This window comes from Passer montanus, unplaced genomic scaffold (assembly GCF_014805655.1).
Source record: "Passer montanus isolate IOZ18808 unplaced genomic scaffold, ASM1480565v1 scaffold67, whole genome shotgun sequence".
Lineage (NCBI taxonomy): Eukaryota > Metazoa > Chordata > Aves > Passeriformes > Passeridae > Passer > Passer montanus.
The window spans coordinates 2,840,522-2,860,258 of NW_024371815.1; the positions used below are offsets into that span (position 1 = coordinate 2,840,522).

The 19,737-nt window shown below is 39.4% G+C and overlaps 1 protein-coding gene across 2 annotated transcripts in view; it reads right to left on the reverse strand.

Annotated features, from left to right (window-relative positions):
- The window catches only part of AFAP1 (actin filament associated protein 1), a 111,423-nt gene that overhangs the window by 61,829 nt on the left and 29,857 nt on the right, over positions 1 to 19,737 (reverse strand). For both annotated transcript variants that reach the window (XM_039728913.1, XM_039728912.1), the window contains exon 2: positions 383 to 511. In XM_039728913.1, the coding sequence (XP_039584847.1) occupies positions 383 to 509 (127 nt within the window). In that variant the 5' untranslated portion in view covers positions 510 to 511. The remainder of the gene's footprint in view (positions 1 to 382; positions 512 to 19,737) is intronic.

A 19,737-nucleotide genomic window follows, 5' to 3' on the forward strand; every position in this document is an offset into this window, starting at 1 on the left:
CCTTTTGATGGATTTGGGTCATTTGATACAGATGAAACGGTGCTGCAGCCAGCACTCTCTGGCATCAAAACTCACAAACAGAATTACTGGCACAAATTAAATGAAGTAGCCACTCTACCAGCAGAAGTGAAAACATTCTACCTAGGCAATAATTCTGTGGCTGGGTTCACCCATGTGCACCCAGCATACTTGTAAGTGTGCCTTTTGCTGTATTTTACTGCTGGACACAAAGGAAAGCATTCAGGAAAGTTACACTTTGGCTTCACCCTGTCTTTCTGTCTTGCTTCAACTTAGGGCTTGTCTTCAGCTCTTAAAGTTATTTCACTGAGCACAGACTTATTCTGTGCATTTTGCAAGCGAGAAAACACACCCCAGCACTGACCTTTTGATGACTGTATCCTCAGGAGAATGTTAGTTATTACTGCCTTCTTCTCCCTGACAGTGGAAGTTAGATATTCATGGTCCAGAAGTTCAAGAAACAGGCGCAGCTCAACTATTAACTCTTCCATGGCTGAAAGACAAAAGAACAGAATTACTTTTTCTGAAAAGTCCCATTGGAAAAAAAATATAAGAGTTAATTCTCATTTATCCACATTCATAGTTCTTTTCTATCATTTCTTAAAAATAAAATGAAGTCCTCCTTGATGAAAAGAGACTTTAACATTATCATACATTAACAGAACCAACAGAATAATCCATTAGTGAGCACTGCTGGCATTTATAACATTTATTTCTAAACTGAAAGACATCTTTTCCCATGTCACAGATGAAGCCAGCACCAGACAAGTTATGTGCAGGAATGGTGGCCCCTGGCTTTTCTATCTCTGCCAAACTGAAAGACATATCTTTTCCCACGTCACATGATGAAGCCAGCACCAGACAAGTTATGTGCAGGAATGGTGGCCCCTGGATTTTTCTGTCTCTGCCACTCTGGATCCCCTCCCATTAATAAACTGCAAAATTTCTAACAGCAGAACAAATATAAGGCTTGGTAAAGCTTCCATACACCGCTGGTATTTTAACAAATCCTTCCTTCATATTTCTTCTTCTGTTTGCTGTGGTAAGATAATTTTATTTTTTTTATGATCACCAAAGACAAGCTCCCCATCTCTCACGTTTTCTTATTACTCCCCAGATTCCACATGATACATTTCACATTTCATCCTATTCTATTATTCCAGATCTCAAACTTTTCTATCTCTGCCACTGTGGTTTCCCTCGCATTAACAAACTGCAAAATTTCTAACAGCAGAACACATTTAAGGCTTGGTAAAGCTTCCATACACCACTGGTATTTTAATGAATCCTTCCTTCATATTTTTTCTTCTGTTTGCTGTGGTAAGATGATTTTTTTTTATGATCTCCAAAGACAAGCTCCCAATCTCTCACGTTTTCTTATTACTCCCCAGATTCCACACGATACATTTCACATTTCATCCTATTCTATTATTCCAGATCTCAAAGCTTTCCAACTGTAGAAAAAATTACATTCCTTCTCTCTATTCCCAGTGCTTCTCAATTTTTTTACCAATGAATTTCATAAGCACAGTTCCAATTCTTCCTTTCAAGTTACCCCTAAAATCTTGCATCATCCTAAGAACTGCAGTAGCTCAGACCATACATACAAACACCTCTGTTAGCCTGATCATATGATCTCTTCAGCAGATAGCCATGGTATTGAACCACATTTTCATGCTTCAGTTCTCTAATAATTCTGAGATTCTCTGGTCCCTTTGCTTAAGGGGATGTACTATTTATAGTTTTGTATCCTCATTCTGAAATGCCTCCACTTAAATTTTTCTCTACTTAATCACATTTGTTTTTATAGTCTTTTCCAGGCCTAACTGGGCAACTGCTGCTAAGCCCCTTCAGACCTCTAAAAGGTACATTCTTTGCTGCTTACTCCTTACCAGCTCTTCCCTACTCCTAAAACCTTTCTGATCCAATTGTTTACCCAAGTGAACCTGGAATCCTTTCTTCCATTTCTGAGAATGTGTCAGGATGTTTAAATAAACCTTGTTTGAGATGCATTTGCTTTATCCCACAGATGTCAGGTCACTCCTGCAAGAGACTCCTGGCCTATTTTTGTCTCCAAGAAATGCAGATTTTCCCATGCATTTGGAGACTGCACCAACACTGACTGCTCTGGCCAAGCCAACAAACTCCTGGCAAGCACAGAAGATGTGCCAGTCAGCAATACCAGGGCACAAAAACACCTTAACAAAGAAATCCCTGAAGAAGTATGCTTGGCCAAGAATTTTCATAGAATCATTTAGGCTGTAAAGGACTTTTAAGATCATGAAGTCCAACCACAGCACTGTCAAGTGCAGCACTAAACCACGTCCCTAAGCACCACATCCATGTGTTTATCAAGGACAGTGACTTCACCACTTTCCTGGGCAGCCTCTTCCAATGTTTGATCATCTTTTCACAGATGACATTTTTCATAATATCCAATCTAAAAATCCCCTGGTGCAAACTGAGGGCATTTTCTCTTGATCTGGGGTAAAACACTGGCACCCACCTACTTACAACCTCCTTTCAGGTAGTTGTAGATAATGGCCACCCTGAATCCCATTTTCTCCAGTCTAAACAATTTCAGCTCTCTTAGATACTGCTCCTTAAGACTCGTGCTCCAGACTCTTAACTCTTAATTTTCTCAAAGACACTATTCATTTGTACATATAATTCCATCCTGCCCAAGTTTTTCTTGGTGATGATATTCTTTTATTCAACTGAGCAGTAGTACTGCCATTACATAAACTGTCCGCATTTTCAGGAATTATGTTTTCCAAAAGTTTTTCACAACATATTGGCAGAAAAATGATATTTTAAATGACTGGAAAACTGTCTGTGTTACTTCACAATGTAGCTCATGAAAAACATCCCACGGCTACAATGGTAATTTTTTTGCCATCATATTTGTAGCTGTCTAAGCTCCCTAGAAATCTGTCAGAAATCCAAAGTATTTCACAACAACCCTATTGCTTCCAGAGTTGTTCAAATTATGAAACAACATATATACAGCATACAGTTTTCTGAAGCACAAAGGCATAGGTTCAGATTTGCAAAGTGGTAAGTGATCACGAGACTCTAGGAGAAATAATAATTAAAAAAAAGTAATACCCAAATAATCAGCTCTTATCTTTTTCTCAAATTATAAACTTTAGAGATAAAATGTATATTCCATTCTGCGTATAGCAGTCTCCAGCTTTTAAGTATGCTTTGAATATAAAATGCATTATTGTTGTTCATTTTAGTTACAGAATATATGAATATTTTAACAGTTACTTCACTTGATATATGCTTTCAAAAGCTACCATTATCATGCAATCTCAGCAATCACTGTGAAACCTAATCAGTATGAAGCAAAAATGTATATTTTTCATAGTTCTACAGCCATATTTATTGTTAGTAATTGCAATTACAGTTAGTAATTGCATATATTACTGCACTAATATTTCTTTGCAATGCTATGTTTCCTGATTTCTTTAAGGCAAGGGACTGTAAATAGGCTGAAAGGGAGCTCTGCCTTCACCTCTTCACCAAAGAATACTGTATGCCACAGTCACCTCATTTATTTGCTGAGAACCTTCACTTCTAGGAAGGGAAAAAGGATGAAAGCATCAGATACCTTTGATATGCAAAGTGTACACAACTGCGTGAAGTTATTAAAAATTATCAGATCCTTCTTCTCAGGATCTTATAATCTAATATAAACAGATGGATTGCACAATGAGAAACGAAAACAGAGCAAGAGGGAGTTACCAGGGAAGGAGACAGGGAAGCAAGAGGACAAGAGATAGAAAACCACAACTGGAGAGACTTCTGGGAGCTGGCACCAGCCCAAATCCCTCCTCATTGTACCATAGGTGACACCAAATATGTGGTTTTTCTCTATGGCTTTGGAGGAAATCTGCATTGCAGTCCCTGGTGACCCCTTCCCACTGACCTACAGTGACCAGCCCACCAAAGGTACTGGTGTGGGAAATAGTAAAGGTAAGAAGATTTTCAGCAATTTAACTCCCCCAGCAGAGGATTAAAAAAACAAAGCTTTGGCTAGGATGGATAAGATACACTGAATGTATTGAAATGAAGTACTGAAAACTCCTTTTTCCAAGATGGCAACAAACTTGTACTTTCAGAGGAAGAAACAAGCTTCCCTGTTGTCAACCCTTGGCTGATTTTCTGGATTAAAAAGTCTTATTTTCTCCTTCCTAGAAATGTGGAGATGTGCTCACAAAAAACAAAAGAAAAAGGAACTGAGTAACAGAAAATCTACATATTTTCAGTAAGCAATCATTATTTCTTAAATGGAGACTCAAAAAGAGCGGGTGATGCAAGCACCAAAGAAAAACATACTCCTCCAGTGAGAGATTACCCTTGGAAATCTGACATCACCACAAAGAAAGAATAGTAATCAGAAGAAGGCGCTCAAAAAGGAGCCAATTTATTTGACAGTTTTGGCGGTACTCTCATTGCCAAAGGAATTGCTGGTAAGTGGCAGGTGGTGAAAGGCAGGGTGGAGCCCAGGGATGCTAATCTCAACAGTAAACTGATTTTAGCTGGACTGAGGAACAAAATCACATTCCATATTAAATGATGAGAAGTCCATTCTATGCTCAACAGGAATTATAGGCCCCTAATGGGCTGCTGTAATTGCCATGCACAAATAAAAAAACAATGAGAAATCCAGAAGGGTTTCCAAGACAGCTCTCAAGAGTTTTAAAGTTTTTCAAATGGCAGCACATAAAAACTATATGCACAAGCCAGCAACAGAATACACCAAGGCAAAGATAATCAGAAGAAGGCAATTACATCACACTGCAGATTTTGTTCCAAACCAGAACTAAAACCAAATGGGAGTAAAAATGCATAATGATGCAATTATTCCAAATCTATGTTTACAGATACTAGCTTATAACCAATTTTTTTAAAGAATATAGTTTTCACTTCCAGTTGATTTGAAAAAAATTGTAGGGACAGTTCTCTATCACACACATGATTTCAAGGTTGCTTAAACCAGAAGAAATGACAAGAATGAGCTCATTAGAAAAATGGTCAGATTGTTTTTGGTCAGACCTAGCAATTACAGTATTTCTTAACCCTGCCATAGCACAAATGACTGAAAGAGTTTTTCAGCTAATATACACTAGTGAACTTTTAAAGAAGAAGAAATGCAAGTCCAGGTAGGAGGACAGGAAATATGTTTATTAATTATTCTCTTGTCCATACAGCACAAACCTCCCACACAGAGTAACTTCACTTCCATGCTTGCATGTCTGTTACAAATGCATCTATGAAAATACTTAAGTATAGAAATCTACCACAGCAACATGAATTTTAATTGAGCTTCAGTTTTTTAGAAGATCCTATTAATCAGTTCCTTGAAAATTGCTGAATCAAATTTCTCTGTGCTTACATTTTCTGTCCTCTGTTTAGTTTGTCATTTGCAGAAGCTGAAGGCTAGAACAGAGACCCACGACAAGACATCACCTGATCTGACTTTGTATAAAATACAGGCCAGAGACTTTCACTTGCTACTTCTCTGTTTGTGGAGAGAGGTGTATTTACGTGAAGTATCCTTCCAGGAAAGCAAAAAATCTATGTCAGCGTCTTGAGCCCTGTTTTCATGGGGGGTGATCCCACCTGACTTCCCCAAACAAATTTAATTGGATTAATGGGTAATATTGAGGCCAATCTTCAACCTGTATTTAAAAACTTCTTGAAACACAGAGACTCTCCCAATCCTTCAAAAAAACCTCATTGGTATTTGGGTACACAAGCAACATTGTAGAAACCAGACATATGTTCTTATTTAAAATATAAAGCAGAATGTGAAGTTCAGGTTTGTATCCATTTCTCTTGAAATAGTGTCACTATCCTCAGTCTCGGATGCTGTAATTTGAATATTTTATTAAAAAGCTCATCCTAACAGACTACTGCTGAGGAAACCATGGCTGTTTTTTACAAAGCTATAAATATCAGGGACACTACAATAACTGCAGAGCCACAAGGAGACGAAAATCTTTATGAAGAAAAATACAAAAGCACCTTGATGCATTTCCACTCAATCCTATAAAGCAGTTTCTAATACCCTGTATCCAGGATATTAGAAATAAAAAATAAAAAACTCCTTTTATTAGAATTTTGTCATTATCCAGGAAAATATTTTCACACAGAAGCACACAAAATCTGAAAGCAGGCAGTGGGAGCATATTTAGCAGCAGAAAAAGTTTTTTAAATTTTTCAATATGCCACCAGAAACAAGCTGACATTTTGAAAATTGTATTGGAATGCCATCCCAAGAAATAAAAGTCTTGCTGCTTGAGGAACACCCTGTGAGGAGATCAGACTTCTCATTTGATGAGTTTTCTCTTGGTTGCACTCACCCTTCTCTGCTGCCCTGAGAACCACAATGTACAAGGTGTGATGGATTCTCCCTGATAAATATGCTAGATCCTGCTTCAGGAAGTGAAGATGATGAGCCTGGGGATACATGACATTAGAGTAAAGAATGGTAGTGTGTTAAAAAGGGGTGAACCCTAAACAGTAAACGAAGCCCTTGAGATGAAGAACTAGTATGATGCAAGTAAAACATATATATGGATTTCCATTGGAGTGTTTTAGCATAAAAATAATTACACCCTTCTAAAAACTGTCAAAAAATCATATTTTGTTTAAAATTTGGCACTCCCTGGCCTGTCACAAAGATTCTCTCCAGATAGCTTGGGAGCAAGAGAGGCAAAACAAATCTACTAAAAACTCCTCCTGTCTCATGCATATCTACGATTATCCTCAATGAATGTCAAGGGATCACTTCATCCACAACCACATGTATTCCTCTTTCTCCTTCTTTCTCTGCTTCAGTTCTCAAGGAAAAGAGAGCTTTTACAAAACCAGCTTTCTAAGAAAGAGCTCCAAATTCTACAGTTTCAATACCTGGTGATAAAACAAGAGGTGGGAAGGCACTAAGGAATGTCTGGACAAGAAACAAGCAGCCAAAAATCCTGCTCCATCACTGAATCCTACAGCCATGCCAAAAATCCTACAGCCATGCAAGGAGTGACAGCAATGCTGGGGAGTAATCCATTAGCATAGGGTGGATGGATAAAGCATTTATTTTTTTAAAGGGCAGACCAGTGTTTAAGCAACACCACAGACTTTGGAGAGGAAGGTCTGCTTTTAAGCAAATTCACAGACTCATAGAAAAAGAAAAAAAAAACTACAAATAGAACAGAAGGAAAATGAAAAAAGGAGAAATAAAAAAGAGAAAAAAGAAATAAGAAACAAAAGAAGAACCACAAAGAAGAAAAAAAAAATTAGTGTTCCAGGCATTTATTTTTATTTAAGTACCAATTATCTACATGGAACTCATAATATGGTAGCCAAAAAGAGAAAAAATTGCTGATAACTAACTTAGTGAACTTACAGTGAAGTTGTTCAAGACTTTATCTAAAAGTATGTTTTCCATATGAGATTTCTTTTGTTCCCAAAAGAAATGTAACAAACTTTGTAGAGCACATAAACACGGATCTCACCCTCACTGGATGCCCAGCAGGCTGAGAAAATCTCACCCTCTTGCCTCTGTGCCTTCTGTGGGCACTCAGGTTCAGTTTTCTTTTTGGACTCCCATCTCCCTTCTGGAGCAGGAAACTGGAATTTCTTGCATTTAACCATCTCTGAAAGTATCAGCTGACATGGTCCCATCAGGACAAGACACTGCAGGTCCTCTCCGCTGGCTCCTGCATTATCTCACCTCCTCCCTCTCCCCAAACCACCAAAGATAAACAGCCACTACAGAATTAATGAACAGGCTCCAAATCCACAGAAGAAAAGCAGTTCCCTCTGATGACGAGGACAGAAAATCTGTGGTAGGAGGTGAAAGTCTGTGCCTGTCTCCAAATCCCAGGGGAAACGGGGCTCAGATAAGGCTGAGACACACAGAAACAAGTGACCTGTGGCACTAAAAACAAAGAGAAGCACTGCAGCACCCCTTGGGAGCTCCTCACTTGGCTCCCCAGCTGAACACAGAACCCTTCTTAGGGTAGAATTTCTTTCAAAGTTACAAATAATTACATATCCAGAAGAAATGTGAGACAGTAAATTAAGGAGGTCAATGGAACGGAGAAACAGAACAGCAAAACAATGACAAAGAAATACAAATATGGCAGTGGTAGGAACTGCACATTATAATTTGGTATTTCTGTATTGAGCAACATAATTTTATTATTCATGTCTAACAGCAAACTCAAAAACTGTTCAAGTTCAGAGTCAAATCATGTCATCCATGTGAGCAGTGCAATAGAAGAACAGTTTTCACTTTGTGAATCTGGAGCTCCAGACTGAATTAGAGCCAGAAATGAGATAATATTGCTTATGGATCTATTCTAAAGAATAGATTTATTCCTCTTTCTCCATAAGCTCTCACATTTGGTTGTGAAGATGGGAAAGAACCCCTTTTTTCTGTCCTACAACACTTTTTATATGACAGTTCTCACTGCTAGGTTCATTATGCAATGAGTAACTTCTGCCATACATTGATTATTGTCTGATGGTCTCCCCAAGGAGAGAAGCACATTCTGCTTTTTCTGTCAGGCTTCTGAAAATTTCTATTAATAGATGTACACATTGATACAGATGGCACACATGATCCATAAATGCATGAAATATATTCTCTATTGAAAACAGCAATATATGCCTTTCAACAGTGGATTCAGCTAGCGGTGATAAAGTAGGAAAGCTGTAATTCAAAAATAGGGAATTTCAACTCCCTCTACCCCTCAGGTTAACTCTCTGAAATACACCAATGTCTCTCTGATTTTTCCTCCTTCTGGCTCTCCTTCAATGTTACTAGAAAGACAGGAAAATTAAATAAACTTTTAATTCTATCGGTTCTGAAAGTTAATAAAAATTAAATAAATTTTAAAAAATTGAGCTCAGCCAGCCAGAGGCAAATTACTCCTTTCAGTTCCTGCCCTCAGCACATCTCTGCAGCATGAAAATGAGACAGACCAAGGCTGCCTATGGATCCCTGCCATGGCCAGCATGGAGACTGCTGGGAGCCTGGATCTGATCCAGGAGCCTCTGGGCTTGGACAGAGGCTGCTCAAGGAGGGCAACAGCAAACACCCTGAGCCAGGGAAGGATCAGCCAGGACTGGGATCCACACCTGCTAAAGGAGCTCCACAGAGCACCCTGCCAGGCCCCTTCTCTGTCTCCTTTATTACTGTGTCATCAAAGGTTACATTTTCTCTCTAAAAGAACAAAAAGTCAAAACGTGCATTTCATGAAAATCTAAGTCCCCGAAACCAAGTTATATTTTCTTACAATAGGAGAATCAGAATTCAAACAAGTGCGCTTTCATATATTTGTTAGAAAAGAAGAGGTGCTAAAGAATATACTAATAATAAGTTGGTCCAGTAAGTCAAGTGAAATGTTGCCACTTGAGGGACTGTACTGGAATTCAAAATTTTGTCACAAAATTTCATTTTCCCACCTTTAAAATATACAGAAACCTCATCATTTAAATATTCTAGCGTGGAATGCTGGAAGTGACTGTGGGAATTTTAAATAATGGCAGCAGTACAGGAGAGGCTCATTGCCCTGGCAATACCACTGAGATGGGACCTGAAACTGAGCATGCTGAAGAGAGCAGCACAAACACTCTGGCACAATTTTTGTGACTAGATTTAGACCCCACAAATCTCATGTAAGAAGCTGTCACCGTGTCAGCAATTACCATGTGAAATACACTAACTGGGAAGGTAAATTATTTTCAATATCCATAGTATTGATGGATGGGGATTTTCATCTGCAGTATTGATCAGCCAGAAAACAAGACATATTCAGAAGACAAAAAAAACCCAAAAAACAAACAAACAAAAAACCACCAAAAAACCAAAACCAACAAAAAAAAATTACTCCTCACAACAAAAAATGAAAGAAAAAAACCCCTTTATTCAAAACTATGGGTCGTTATCTGACATATTTCATGCAGTTTCACTAAAGCCCAACTAATTCACTGCAACCTTGGACATGCAGCAAACACTTGTATTTTACAGACATTTCATTTTAATTATGGCTAAGTTCTAAATTTATCACGAAACCAGAAAACATATGTTTAAGAAACAGTAATAAACTGCTGTCAACACCTTTCTCTCAGGCTGCTCCAGCCACCTTTCCTCTTCTATTCAATCAGCCTTGCACCTCTTTGGAATACAGACTGTGCTAGACAGACTCACCTACAAGATCCCAGGGAAAATTTACCTCCATGACTTGCACTTCCCTTGCATCATTTTCTGTTTTCTGAACATTATCTGGGGTTTTTTCACATCTGGTCACACTGCCCCATATGTTTGGAACAGCCTCACTTTTCCCTGCCAGGCAGCCTGCCTCTCTCCCATGAAATCCCTCTTTCTTTCAGCATTCCCTTCAGCAGTAATCCTCACATTCCCCCTTGACCAACAGTTGCACCACGTCTCGTCATGCAGCTGGGTTTTTTATCTACCTTTGGGTCAGACCCTGCAAATGTTTTCCCATGGTAAAAAAAAACCTCCCAATCCTTCTGATCGGTTTCACTGCCCAAGCAGCAGGATGGGTTCAGAGAGAGAGGAAAAACAAAAGTGTTTTAGTTATTAACATCTAAAAGGCACTAACTTCATTGCAATGCAAAAGGAGCAAAGCAGACACACAGTCAGATGTCTGTTCCTGCTGCCAGCAGTGGGAGAATGCAGCTCTGAGGATGGGAGACCAGGGCAGCTGCCAGAACATACCCTGGCACCAGCCAGGGCAGCTGTGCCAGCTCCATCCTCCCCCGCACACCTGGCCCTTTCCAACAGAGAGGTGGTATTTACAAAAAATAATATTATTATTCCATGTTCCAAGAATATTTCTAAGCTCTGAGGACGTATGTACAAAATGTTACCAGCGGCTCTCACTCACTCTGAGTCTGGCTGTGTTTCTTCAGGTCAAGGAGATAATTTATTGTTTGTAAAAAGCGCTGGGACTGAACAGTACAAGCAACATCAGCTCCTCACTGCTACAGCACTTAAAAACTTCCTATCAGGCCACATGGGAGAAGAAGAAAAACACTTTACCTACATCTTTAGCATATTCTCTCTGTGACTGCCCGCTTGTGTCAGCTGATGGATATCATAAAGATAAAAATGGACCACTGGGTTAATAACAAAACCCTATATTCAAACTACACAGCAAGCACAAATTACCTCTGAGCACACTTCAGCAGTATCACTTGGGCAGGGAAGCCACATTTTATGACTGAGAGGTTCACTGCATGTCCATTTGTCCTCACCAAACTTCTGTCACAGCTGAGGGAATGTCCTGATCAACATGAGCTTCACCAAGGGCTGGGTGTGCCATCAATCCAGTGCCTTGTTTGTCTGAATGAGATCCTGGATGGTTTGCTTAGCCAATTTGCCAAAAGGTGTTCCCCAGCTTTTCCCATGTCCATGAGGAACAAAGAAGATGCACTGCCAAATGTCCTCCCACTGAGATCTCAAAGGCAAAACCTCAGCACCCTCCCTCAAGAAAAAAAGCAGAACAGCAATGATCAGAATTTATAACAAGTTTGCACATTTTCCTGAGTTGATGTGCTTTGTTTTTCCCAGACTCATAACCTAACTAGGAAACCACAGCCTGATGCATCTGTTGGTCTCGGTTATTATCAAAAATGTGCTGACTCTCTCTAAAAGTTATCCCATTGCATGACAGCACAAAGAATGAGGGTCAGGCTGGTTGGTGTCAGGCACTGAGCCCCTGAGGATCCCTCCCAGCCGGGCTGGCACTGACCAGCTGGGCTGCCCAGGCAGTGGCCAAGCCCTGCCCCTGCACAAACACAAAAGCTGTCCGTGGCAAGCATTTGCATCCTTGCCTCATCTCACCATCTGCTGCTGCTGCTGCTCACTTGAAAATTAATACAGTGGCTGCTGGAACCAGAAGCTAATGCTACATCCATCCTCCTTAGATCATTATTAGACCACACATGCAACCCTCTTTGCAACTCAAATGGGGTGACAGCGGCCTCTGATCTCACAGCATCTGTCCTCCATCAAGGGAGACCGAATTGCAGACCCTGAAACAAACTGGTCTGAATCTTCCTCCTAGTCTGTGCTCTTTTGCTTTCCCCTTCTCCTTCCCCCATACATCTTCATCAGTTAAAAAGTAAATTAATAAAGTGTACATCTCTTTCAAAGAACATAAGAAGGTATTTCCCAAGCAAAAGTACCGAAAAATAAGGACTGGTCTTGCTTGTATAAATTACATTTCCCTGTCCAATTTCTAGGGGCTGTTCATAGCTGTTACAGAAACAAGTGAAACTGCGTTTTATCATCTTGATAATTTATTCCTAATAGTTTCCTATTTGCATCTGATTTGCACTGCACGAAGAAAAGCAAAATGTGAGAAAAATCAAGCATATTACTGAGGTTACAGTTCTCATACAAATCTTAATTCTATGGCCTTTAATCCAGAAAAAGTCTCAGAGAGACAATCCCTATATATAAATTGCAACATACTGATTTTAGAGAAGAACTAATTTCACAGGCTTCAGGGGCAATAATCTCAGACAGCAATCTGCTCTCTCCCATGGAAGACACACTAGAAACTTCTTCCAGGAACATCATCAAATTGAGCATTTTTAAAAGCCTCCTAGTGAAATGTATTTTATCCTACATGCATTTTTCATCATTCAATTTAGAAATTATTTACAGTAAGAAAGTGAGCAGTCAAATCCACTTTAGCAGCTTTTAGGGGAATTCTAGCAAAATGTATACATCTACAAAAAACCAAAGCACAAACCATTTCCCTTCTGTTTAAAGCACTTTGAAAATTAAGTGAAGAAACTGCTAAGATGAATGTTTGCAAGCATTTTTTTCTTAAGCTGCAGTTTGAGAACCATGGCTATAGCTAATAAAGTGCTAGAACTAAAAAGAAAAAAGAAAAACCCAAAACCCCAAACAACATTAGAAAGGATAAAATGTTCCATCATGTCCTAGTCCTTTCTAGATCTGTCCCCACATTTGTAGGGGCTCAGGATGGATACATACATTAGCAATAAAATAATGCTAGGCAACCTTGTTCAACTCCTAGAAGCAAGAAATGGACAGACAATTGGTAAAAGGCAGAAAAGACCAGGAGAAAAAATATGAACTATTTAAATAAGCCCTTGTTTTGGAGCATTTCAGAATGGCAGAAAAGTGCTTCAAAAAGGCCAGGTGCTCCTGATGAAGTGGAAGGAACATGAGAAGAAAAACAAGAGGAAGATGGGTCATTCACAATCCATGAACCTTCACAGCATTCTTTGAAGAAAAACAGAAAGGTTTATGTCAGTTAAATAGCTTGTTTATAGGAGAGATGCAAATGTGTGCTTGGGGTAAGGCTTTTTGTCTTCTTTGCTTATGTAATCTGTTTTCTCATGGTTACACTTTTTTCTACCACCAGTTTCCTTAAGAGAAATATGAAGAAAGGCAGAATCAGCTTACACTTCCTTTTTATTCCAGATGGCAAAGTGATGAAAACTGACTAATAGCTAAATCAAGAAATCATTATGATGAAGGCATGGATTCTAAAAAAAGCCTTTGCAATTTTTCAAGTCAGAGAAACAGGAGAGCAAATATCTCCTAACTTTTAGAAAGCAATGCTCATTCTCATGGCACTGGAGACTACTCCATTTTCCTAGCATCCTTTTGGATTACAAAGCAGCACTCTGTGGTTTCCAGATGGGACACTGAGGCAGGCTTAATACCACAAAGACTGTCACAGAGCAGAACTTGGCACTGCCACCCAAAGAAGCAGCTCTGGGTGCCTTTCCCAAACCACAGCTTCTCCCAAACCCAGGCTGTCATTTCTGCCTCTTCCCTGGGCTGGCATGTGTGCTTGTGCAGCCACAGGATGGACTGAAGCAGGGCTCTGATAAAGTTTTTAAGAGCAATACCCAGCCATGCTGGACTAACTTGAAGGTGGAACACAAAAATGGGAAAAAATTTTGTGTTCTACAGTTCTCTAATTCCACAAATTTGGTGTCAGTCTAACTGCTGTGCTGTCACACCAAATTAGCCCTACAGACCAAATATATACATGTTGAATGTGTACATACACTGAATGTTTGAGATGGAATCTCAGATCCAAAAAGCCTTTTCTAATGATTCCCATTAATGGTAAAGTTCTCCCAGTGTCAACGGCTGCTGAGATAATCTAACTCAGCACGTCTGAAAATCCAAATCAAGCTGTGGCCCTCTCCAGATAATGTGACTAATTTTATCCTTTTTTGACAGCGTTGTTTATTTTTGTCTTTGGCTTTGTAATGAAAATGTGGATCTAAATAATGTGACCTGAATGCAGTGGAAAGTTCTTACTGAAGAAGAGAAATGTTTTGTTAATCCTAAAAAAGCCCAAACTCCTCTATAGTAAATCATTAAATATTTGCATTAGAAAACTATTAAACAAATTGTCAAAAACATATAGAATTTACTATTATATAAACTTTTATAACATAAATTTTATTAAGAAGTTTCAACACAACTCTGCAGGTTTCCCTGACTTTGCAGGACTGTCCCAGCCCTGTGAATGGAGGCAGATCCCACTGGCAGGAGCTGCCTCTGCACAAGCCACAGCAGGGCCTGACCAGATGTGCAGATGTTAATAAATAATAATAACCACGATGATGATGATGGCAGAACCATGTAAGCATTCATGACTTTCCAGTTTCCAGCCTCTCCTCGACCTACAATGCTAGACTTGCTCGGATGGCTGGCCAGAAGTCAGGGGCTGACAGCCATCCTGGCAGCGCGCTCGGCCCCCGGGGCCCCTCACCTCATTATCCTGACACGGAGCTGAAGGATGCTGAGCCACTGCCAAGGAGGAGGTGCAGGCTCAGAGGGACACCCAGTCTCCCCAGCCCAAGGAGTCTGGCCTGGAAGGACAATCACAGAGCCCCAGACTTACATTCCTGCCTTGCACTAGCCTGCAGGCAAATGGATTACCTAGGTCCAGGAGTAAGGAGGAAGAGGACTGGATTGCAAGCCAAACCAGAGATTATCTGCAGCATGGATTAATTAGAACTACTTGGATTCCTTTTTTAACCTCTCATACTGAGAAAGAATAAATGCTTCAGAATAAAAGAATAAATGCTTCAGAATAAAAATACTCAACCGTGCCAACACATCACCCCCACTGGTGGCTGCAGATGCCAGGGCACAGTCTGTGGCTTGTGTCATCCTCTGACACAATGACATTAGCAAAAAATAATATCACAAACTACAGTGAAACTGTATCCCACTATAACAGCTCATCCTAAATGCCTGAAACAACAAGATGGAGAAATAAAACGATAGGTGAAAATTATCATCATATGCAAGCAAACCGCATGCACAACTCTGAAATGTTCATTATTAAATTCCAATGGTCTCAGTTCCACAGCCCTGAGAGACTATATATTGAAATAATGAAAGATCAAGGGTGGAAGGGGGCTTAGAATACAAGTCAGCAGGTGTAACTATTATTTGGAAAATTCTTAGGTACTTACTCTTCAGAGCACTGAATGAATATTCATTAAGCCTCCCAGCTTAGGAGGCTGCAGGTTTGAGTGTTGGTATCTTCCCTTTATGGATAAAAAAAAAAACCATGGCATAAAAGCCCAGTCTCAAACATCAACGTGGAACTTGAGGATTGCTGTTTCTCCATAGTCTCATCAAGTCTTTTACCAATTATCTTTCTCTAAGGTTAAAAGAACAACAACTAAGTGACTGTGGAGAAAAGCAATTGCCCACAACCACTACAAAAATAAATGGCAAAAACAGAGGTGAATTCAGAACTCTGAAAACTCAGTCCAGTACTCTGCTCCTTTGGGAGCACTACTTAAGTGCAGCAAATCGTGAGCTAATAATATCACTCTTTCGAGCTCTGGTAACAGTTTCCCAAAGCTTGCTCTGTGAGGCCACAGCTCAGTGATCCATGGAGCAGATCAACGGAGCAGTGCTGTCAGCAGGGCTTCAAATTAAAAGCTAAAAGAAAAGGGTTCATTGAGCCCTTGACATAAATTTTAGGTTCAGCAGTGGTGCCTTAAAAACATTGCTCTTTGGCAATCATCACAGTCAGATGGCATTTTTCAGAATATATATCAACTTGGGAAAACATTTTGTCAGGGAGTGTCTTGCAAGCTCTGTATGTTCAGATTTGCAGAATTTGCAGCTGAGGACCACCACAGCACCAAAGTCAGAGACAGGCATCCATGCAGGGCTGTGCCAGAGAAGCCTCAGCCACACACCAGGGCAACAATTCTGCCTCAAGAAGCTCCAATACCATCTCAAAAACCTATTTGGAGAATAAACAATCCTGGCTACAAAACCTGCAGGGAAAGCCTAGGAAGCAGACAGAGCTGTGCCCCAACACCTCTGCTCCTCCAGAATGAGAGGGCTGGAAGAAAAATACCAGAGGACTAAGCAGATATGCTTCTGGTTCTTCATGGACCCATGAGATGTACTGAAGCAAACAATACCTCCTCTGGGGCCTTTTATCACCTTGTCATTGGAGATAAAAATAATATTGTTTATGTCTTTTATAACACATATATGAAAGCAACATAAGAATTTTTGTGTATGCCATCCAACTGTTAAGTGGTTTCTCAGCTATAGAAATCTGAAAGCATGACAAGAAGTAAAATGTAAGCAGAGTATGATCCCAAAGGTCTGCCAGCAAGCAATCCAACCCTTCTGTCTAATTTGTTCAGTCATTTCTAACTTTCCCTGCACAAGACAGTAAGAAATTGTTACTTATCCTTATTTATAATATATTCCTTTGAGTAAAGGACACAGGACAGGTCACTGGTGCTTTGGCAGGGTTTAATCTTCTAGGAGGTCTAAGTAATGGTGAAGTTTTTCCAAATGAACAAATAAACATCTGTCTTCTAGTCTTTCCCACTTAAACAATAGGAAGCTAAATAACATAAGAACTTCAAAGAGAGTAAACACAATTCAAAGAAAACAACTGTTATAATACGAATGGTAGGAACTTAAAAAATACAACCGAAAAGTATAAATATAAAATAACAGCAAAGAATGTATCTTTTGCTAATAATTCTCTCCACAGGGCAGGAAACACACCAGACAGGGTTACCTGCTTCTCAGGGGTGAATAAGAAACTTCCCAGAAGTCTGGTAACACCAAAGTGACCAAAATTATGGAATGGAGCATGCTGTCTTTGTGCATTTGTTAGCAAGCTGGATCTCTGGCAACAGTGCACTCAGACATGGACAGACAGGAGAAAAGGGCTGCATCTGCTTTGGCAGGACCTCAGTAATACTTGATTCCATCATCACAAATTGTCCCTGTTTCTGCCTCTACACTGGAGCATGTCTTGGTGGCAGTGAATAAGCAGAAAAGTCAAGGGCAAAGCTGAGTTCAAGGAGTAGTCTGGGTCATAGTTTATTTGCTTGTTATTCTGGGTTTCACTTAATTGCATGAAATTCTTTTCTAATTTACACATGTTTTCCAAGGGCATTGAATCTTAATGTTTTCTTATAGGCTCAGCACCTCCTAATGAGCCTCTCTGCTGCCTTTCAGCTTTGGACAGACTGCAGCCTTATCTCTTTTTTCAAAATTTTATTTATTCTCTTTGCAAAATCTTATTTATTGTTGGACACTGGTGTTGAGATCAGCCTCCTTAGAACACAAGTGTGTATACACAGCCCAAACCACTGTAGAGTTTACAGTCCAAACATTCACTCAGCAGAAAATCCTCATTAGCTCTGTTTCATCCCAGTCTCCTACCTGCTATTTCTTTTGGCATTGTACAAGAGTATGCTGAATTCCTGAAAACAGAAGTCCCCTTTATAGTAGGACTTAGGTACATTAAAACAGGTAAAGTATAATTTTGATGAACATTAATGTAATAGTCTGGTGGGAATACAGCTGTCCAGCTGTGCTTTTCACAAAAAGATGCTGAACTGTGTGCCAGAGCCACCAGCTTCACCAGGGCAGCCAAGAGAGGTGGAAGCAAAGGAGCTCCCATCCAAGAATTAAGAAGTTTCCCTGTTTGTAACATCATGTTGCTGTTAACTGAGCAGTTGTGAGAGCCTCCAGAGAAAGGAATTTTATAGGAACACACAGATCACTGCCAAGGGTCACCTCTGATGGAGTCATGTCTAGTAAGAGTACACTAGAAGGCAAAGGTAGTGAAGGGTTAAATGGCCATTTCCTCAGCAAAAACCAAATGCTATGATGAAGGTCCAGTGCTCTTTTGCTCCACCTCAACCATTATTCTCTCTTCTCCTCAAGATCATGGGAAACTGCTGCACCAGGAGGTGAGAACTGCAATATGCCAAGCACAAACACCATCTGGGGTAGTGAGAGATCCCCTCTGAGAACCAAAGACCTGCACAGAAGTCTCCTATCAAGAAAAAATATAAACCTCCCACCAACCTGAGGTACTGAGATAAGGTCCTCTCATTTATAGCCAGTGCTTCAGAGCCATTTTTAATGCTTTAAGAGCACAAGAACATTTTATTACACCTCAGAATAACACAGTGTTATATGTTAGAAAAAGATGCTCTGGAAACTTACCACGAAAATTACAGGCAAATATCCACTTCTTGGCAGCCTTGTGTATTTGGAGAGGTCTTTTATTTAGTTTTAAAAAAAATAAATTACTAAATAAACATACACGTTATTACTCACATCCAGGAGGAAGTGTGACTTTTCAGGAAAAATTAACTTTCTGCTCAGGCAGTTTCCAATAAGAGCTCAGAAGAATGAGTATAATACCAGTCAGATTTATTAGAAGTAAATTAAAATCATCTGTAATGGGAAACTTCTTTTTTTCTTCTCTAAACTTTTGTTCTGAAGCAGAAATACATTCCAATTCTATTCAAAATGAGGTAAATAAAAGCTTTTGTAACTTGCACTATCTTCTCAATTGTAGTATTTATGATGAACACAAGGTATTTATTTTTGAAAGGAAAAAATTATCATTCTGTTATTATTTTAGTCTATTGAGTGCCTTTCTAACAGCTATGCATTTCGTTCTTTTCAAATGCCTATTAATTTTTGGCATTAGAATTCCTTGAAGTAATTTTGTTAATAGAAAGACACTTAAGTCTTTGTCTTTACATCATTATTTTACATACTTTCCTAAACATGAATTTTGTTGATTCATTTCTAAAATCCCCAAAAGCTCAAATTTTTCAGCACTTTTGAGAGAACTGGCCCATATTATCAGTTAAAATATCATTATATATTAACCTGCTTGGAAACCAGAGCCTCTTCACTTAATCATAAACACTACAGCTAAAATCTGACCTAAGCAATCTGCCAAATGCTGCGCAGGAACTGGTGCCAGTTAGGATGACAATCTAATTCTCTCTTTTTCCAGAGCTGGATTTTATCCAGGGGACGATTTTTTTCTTTGAGTTATATTGTTTCAAAGCTAATTTGGGGCATTTTGCCTTTGGCTTGGAACATTTTCTAAATAATACAAAAACATCAATTTGGACACAGTGTCAATGCCATAATGTACTACTTTTATATAGTTTCTTATGAAAAACAATCCCTGTTACATCAGAGACAATTGTAGTAAAAGAAACAGTCCTAAAACACTTTCATGCTTTCAGGCATGTGGGAAATGTCACTCTGAACAGACCTGCAGAACCTATAGCAAACACAAAAGTTAACTGGGATCCTTTTCCTTTGGCACATCTGGCTAGAAAATGCAATTCCTTGCCCCT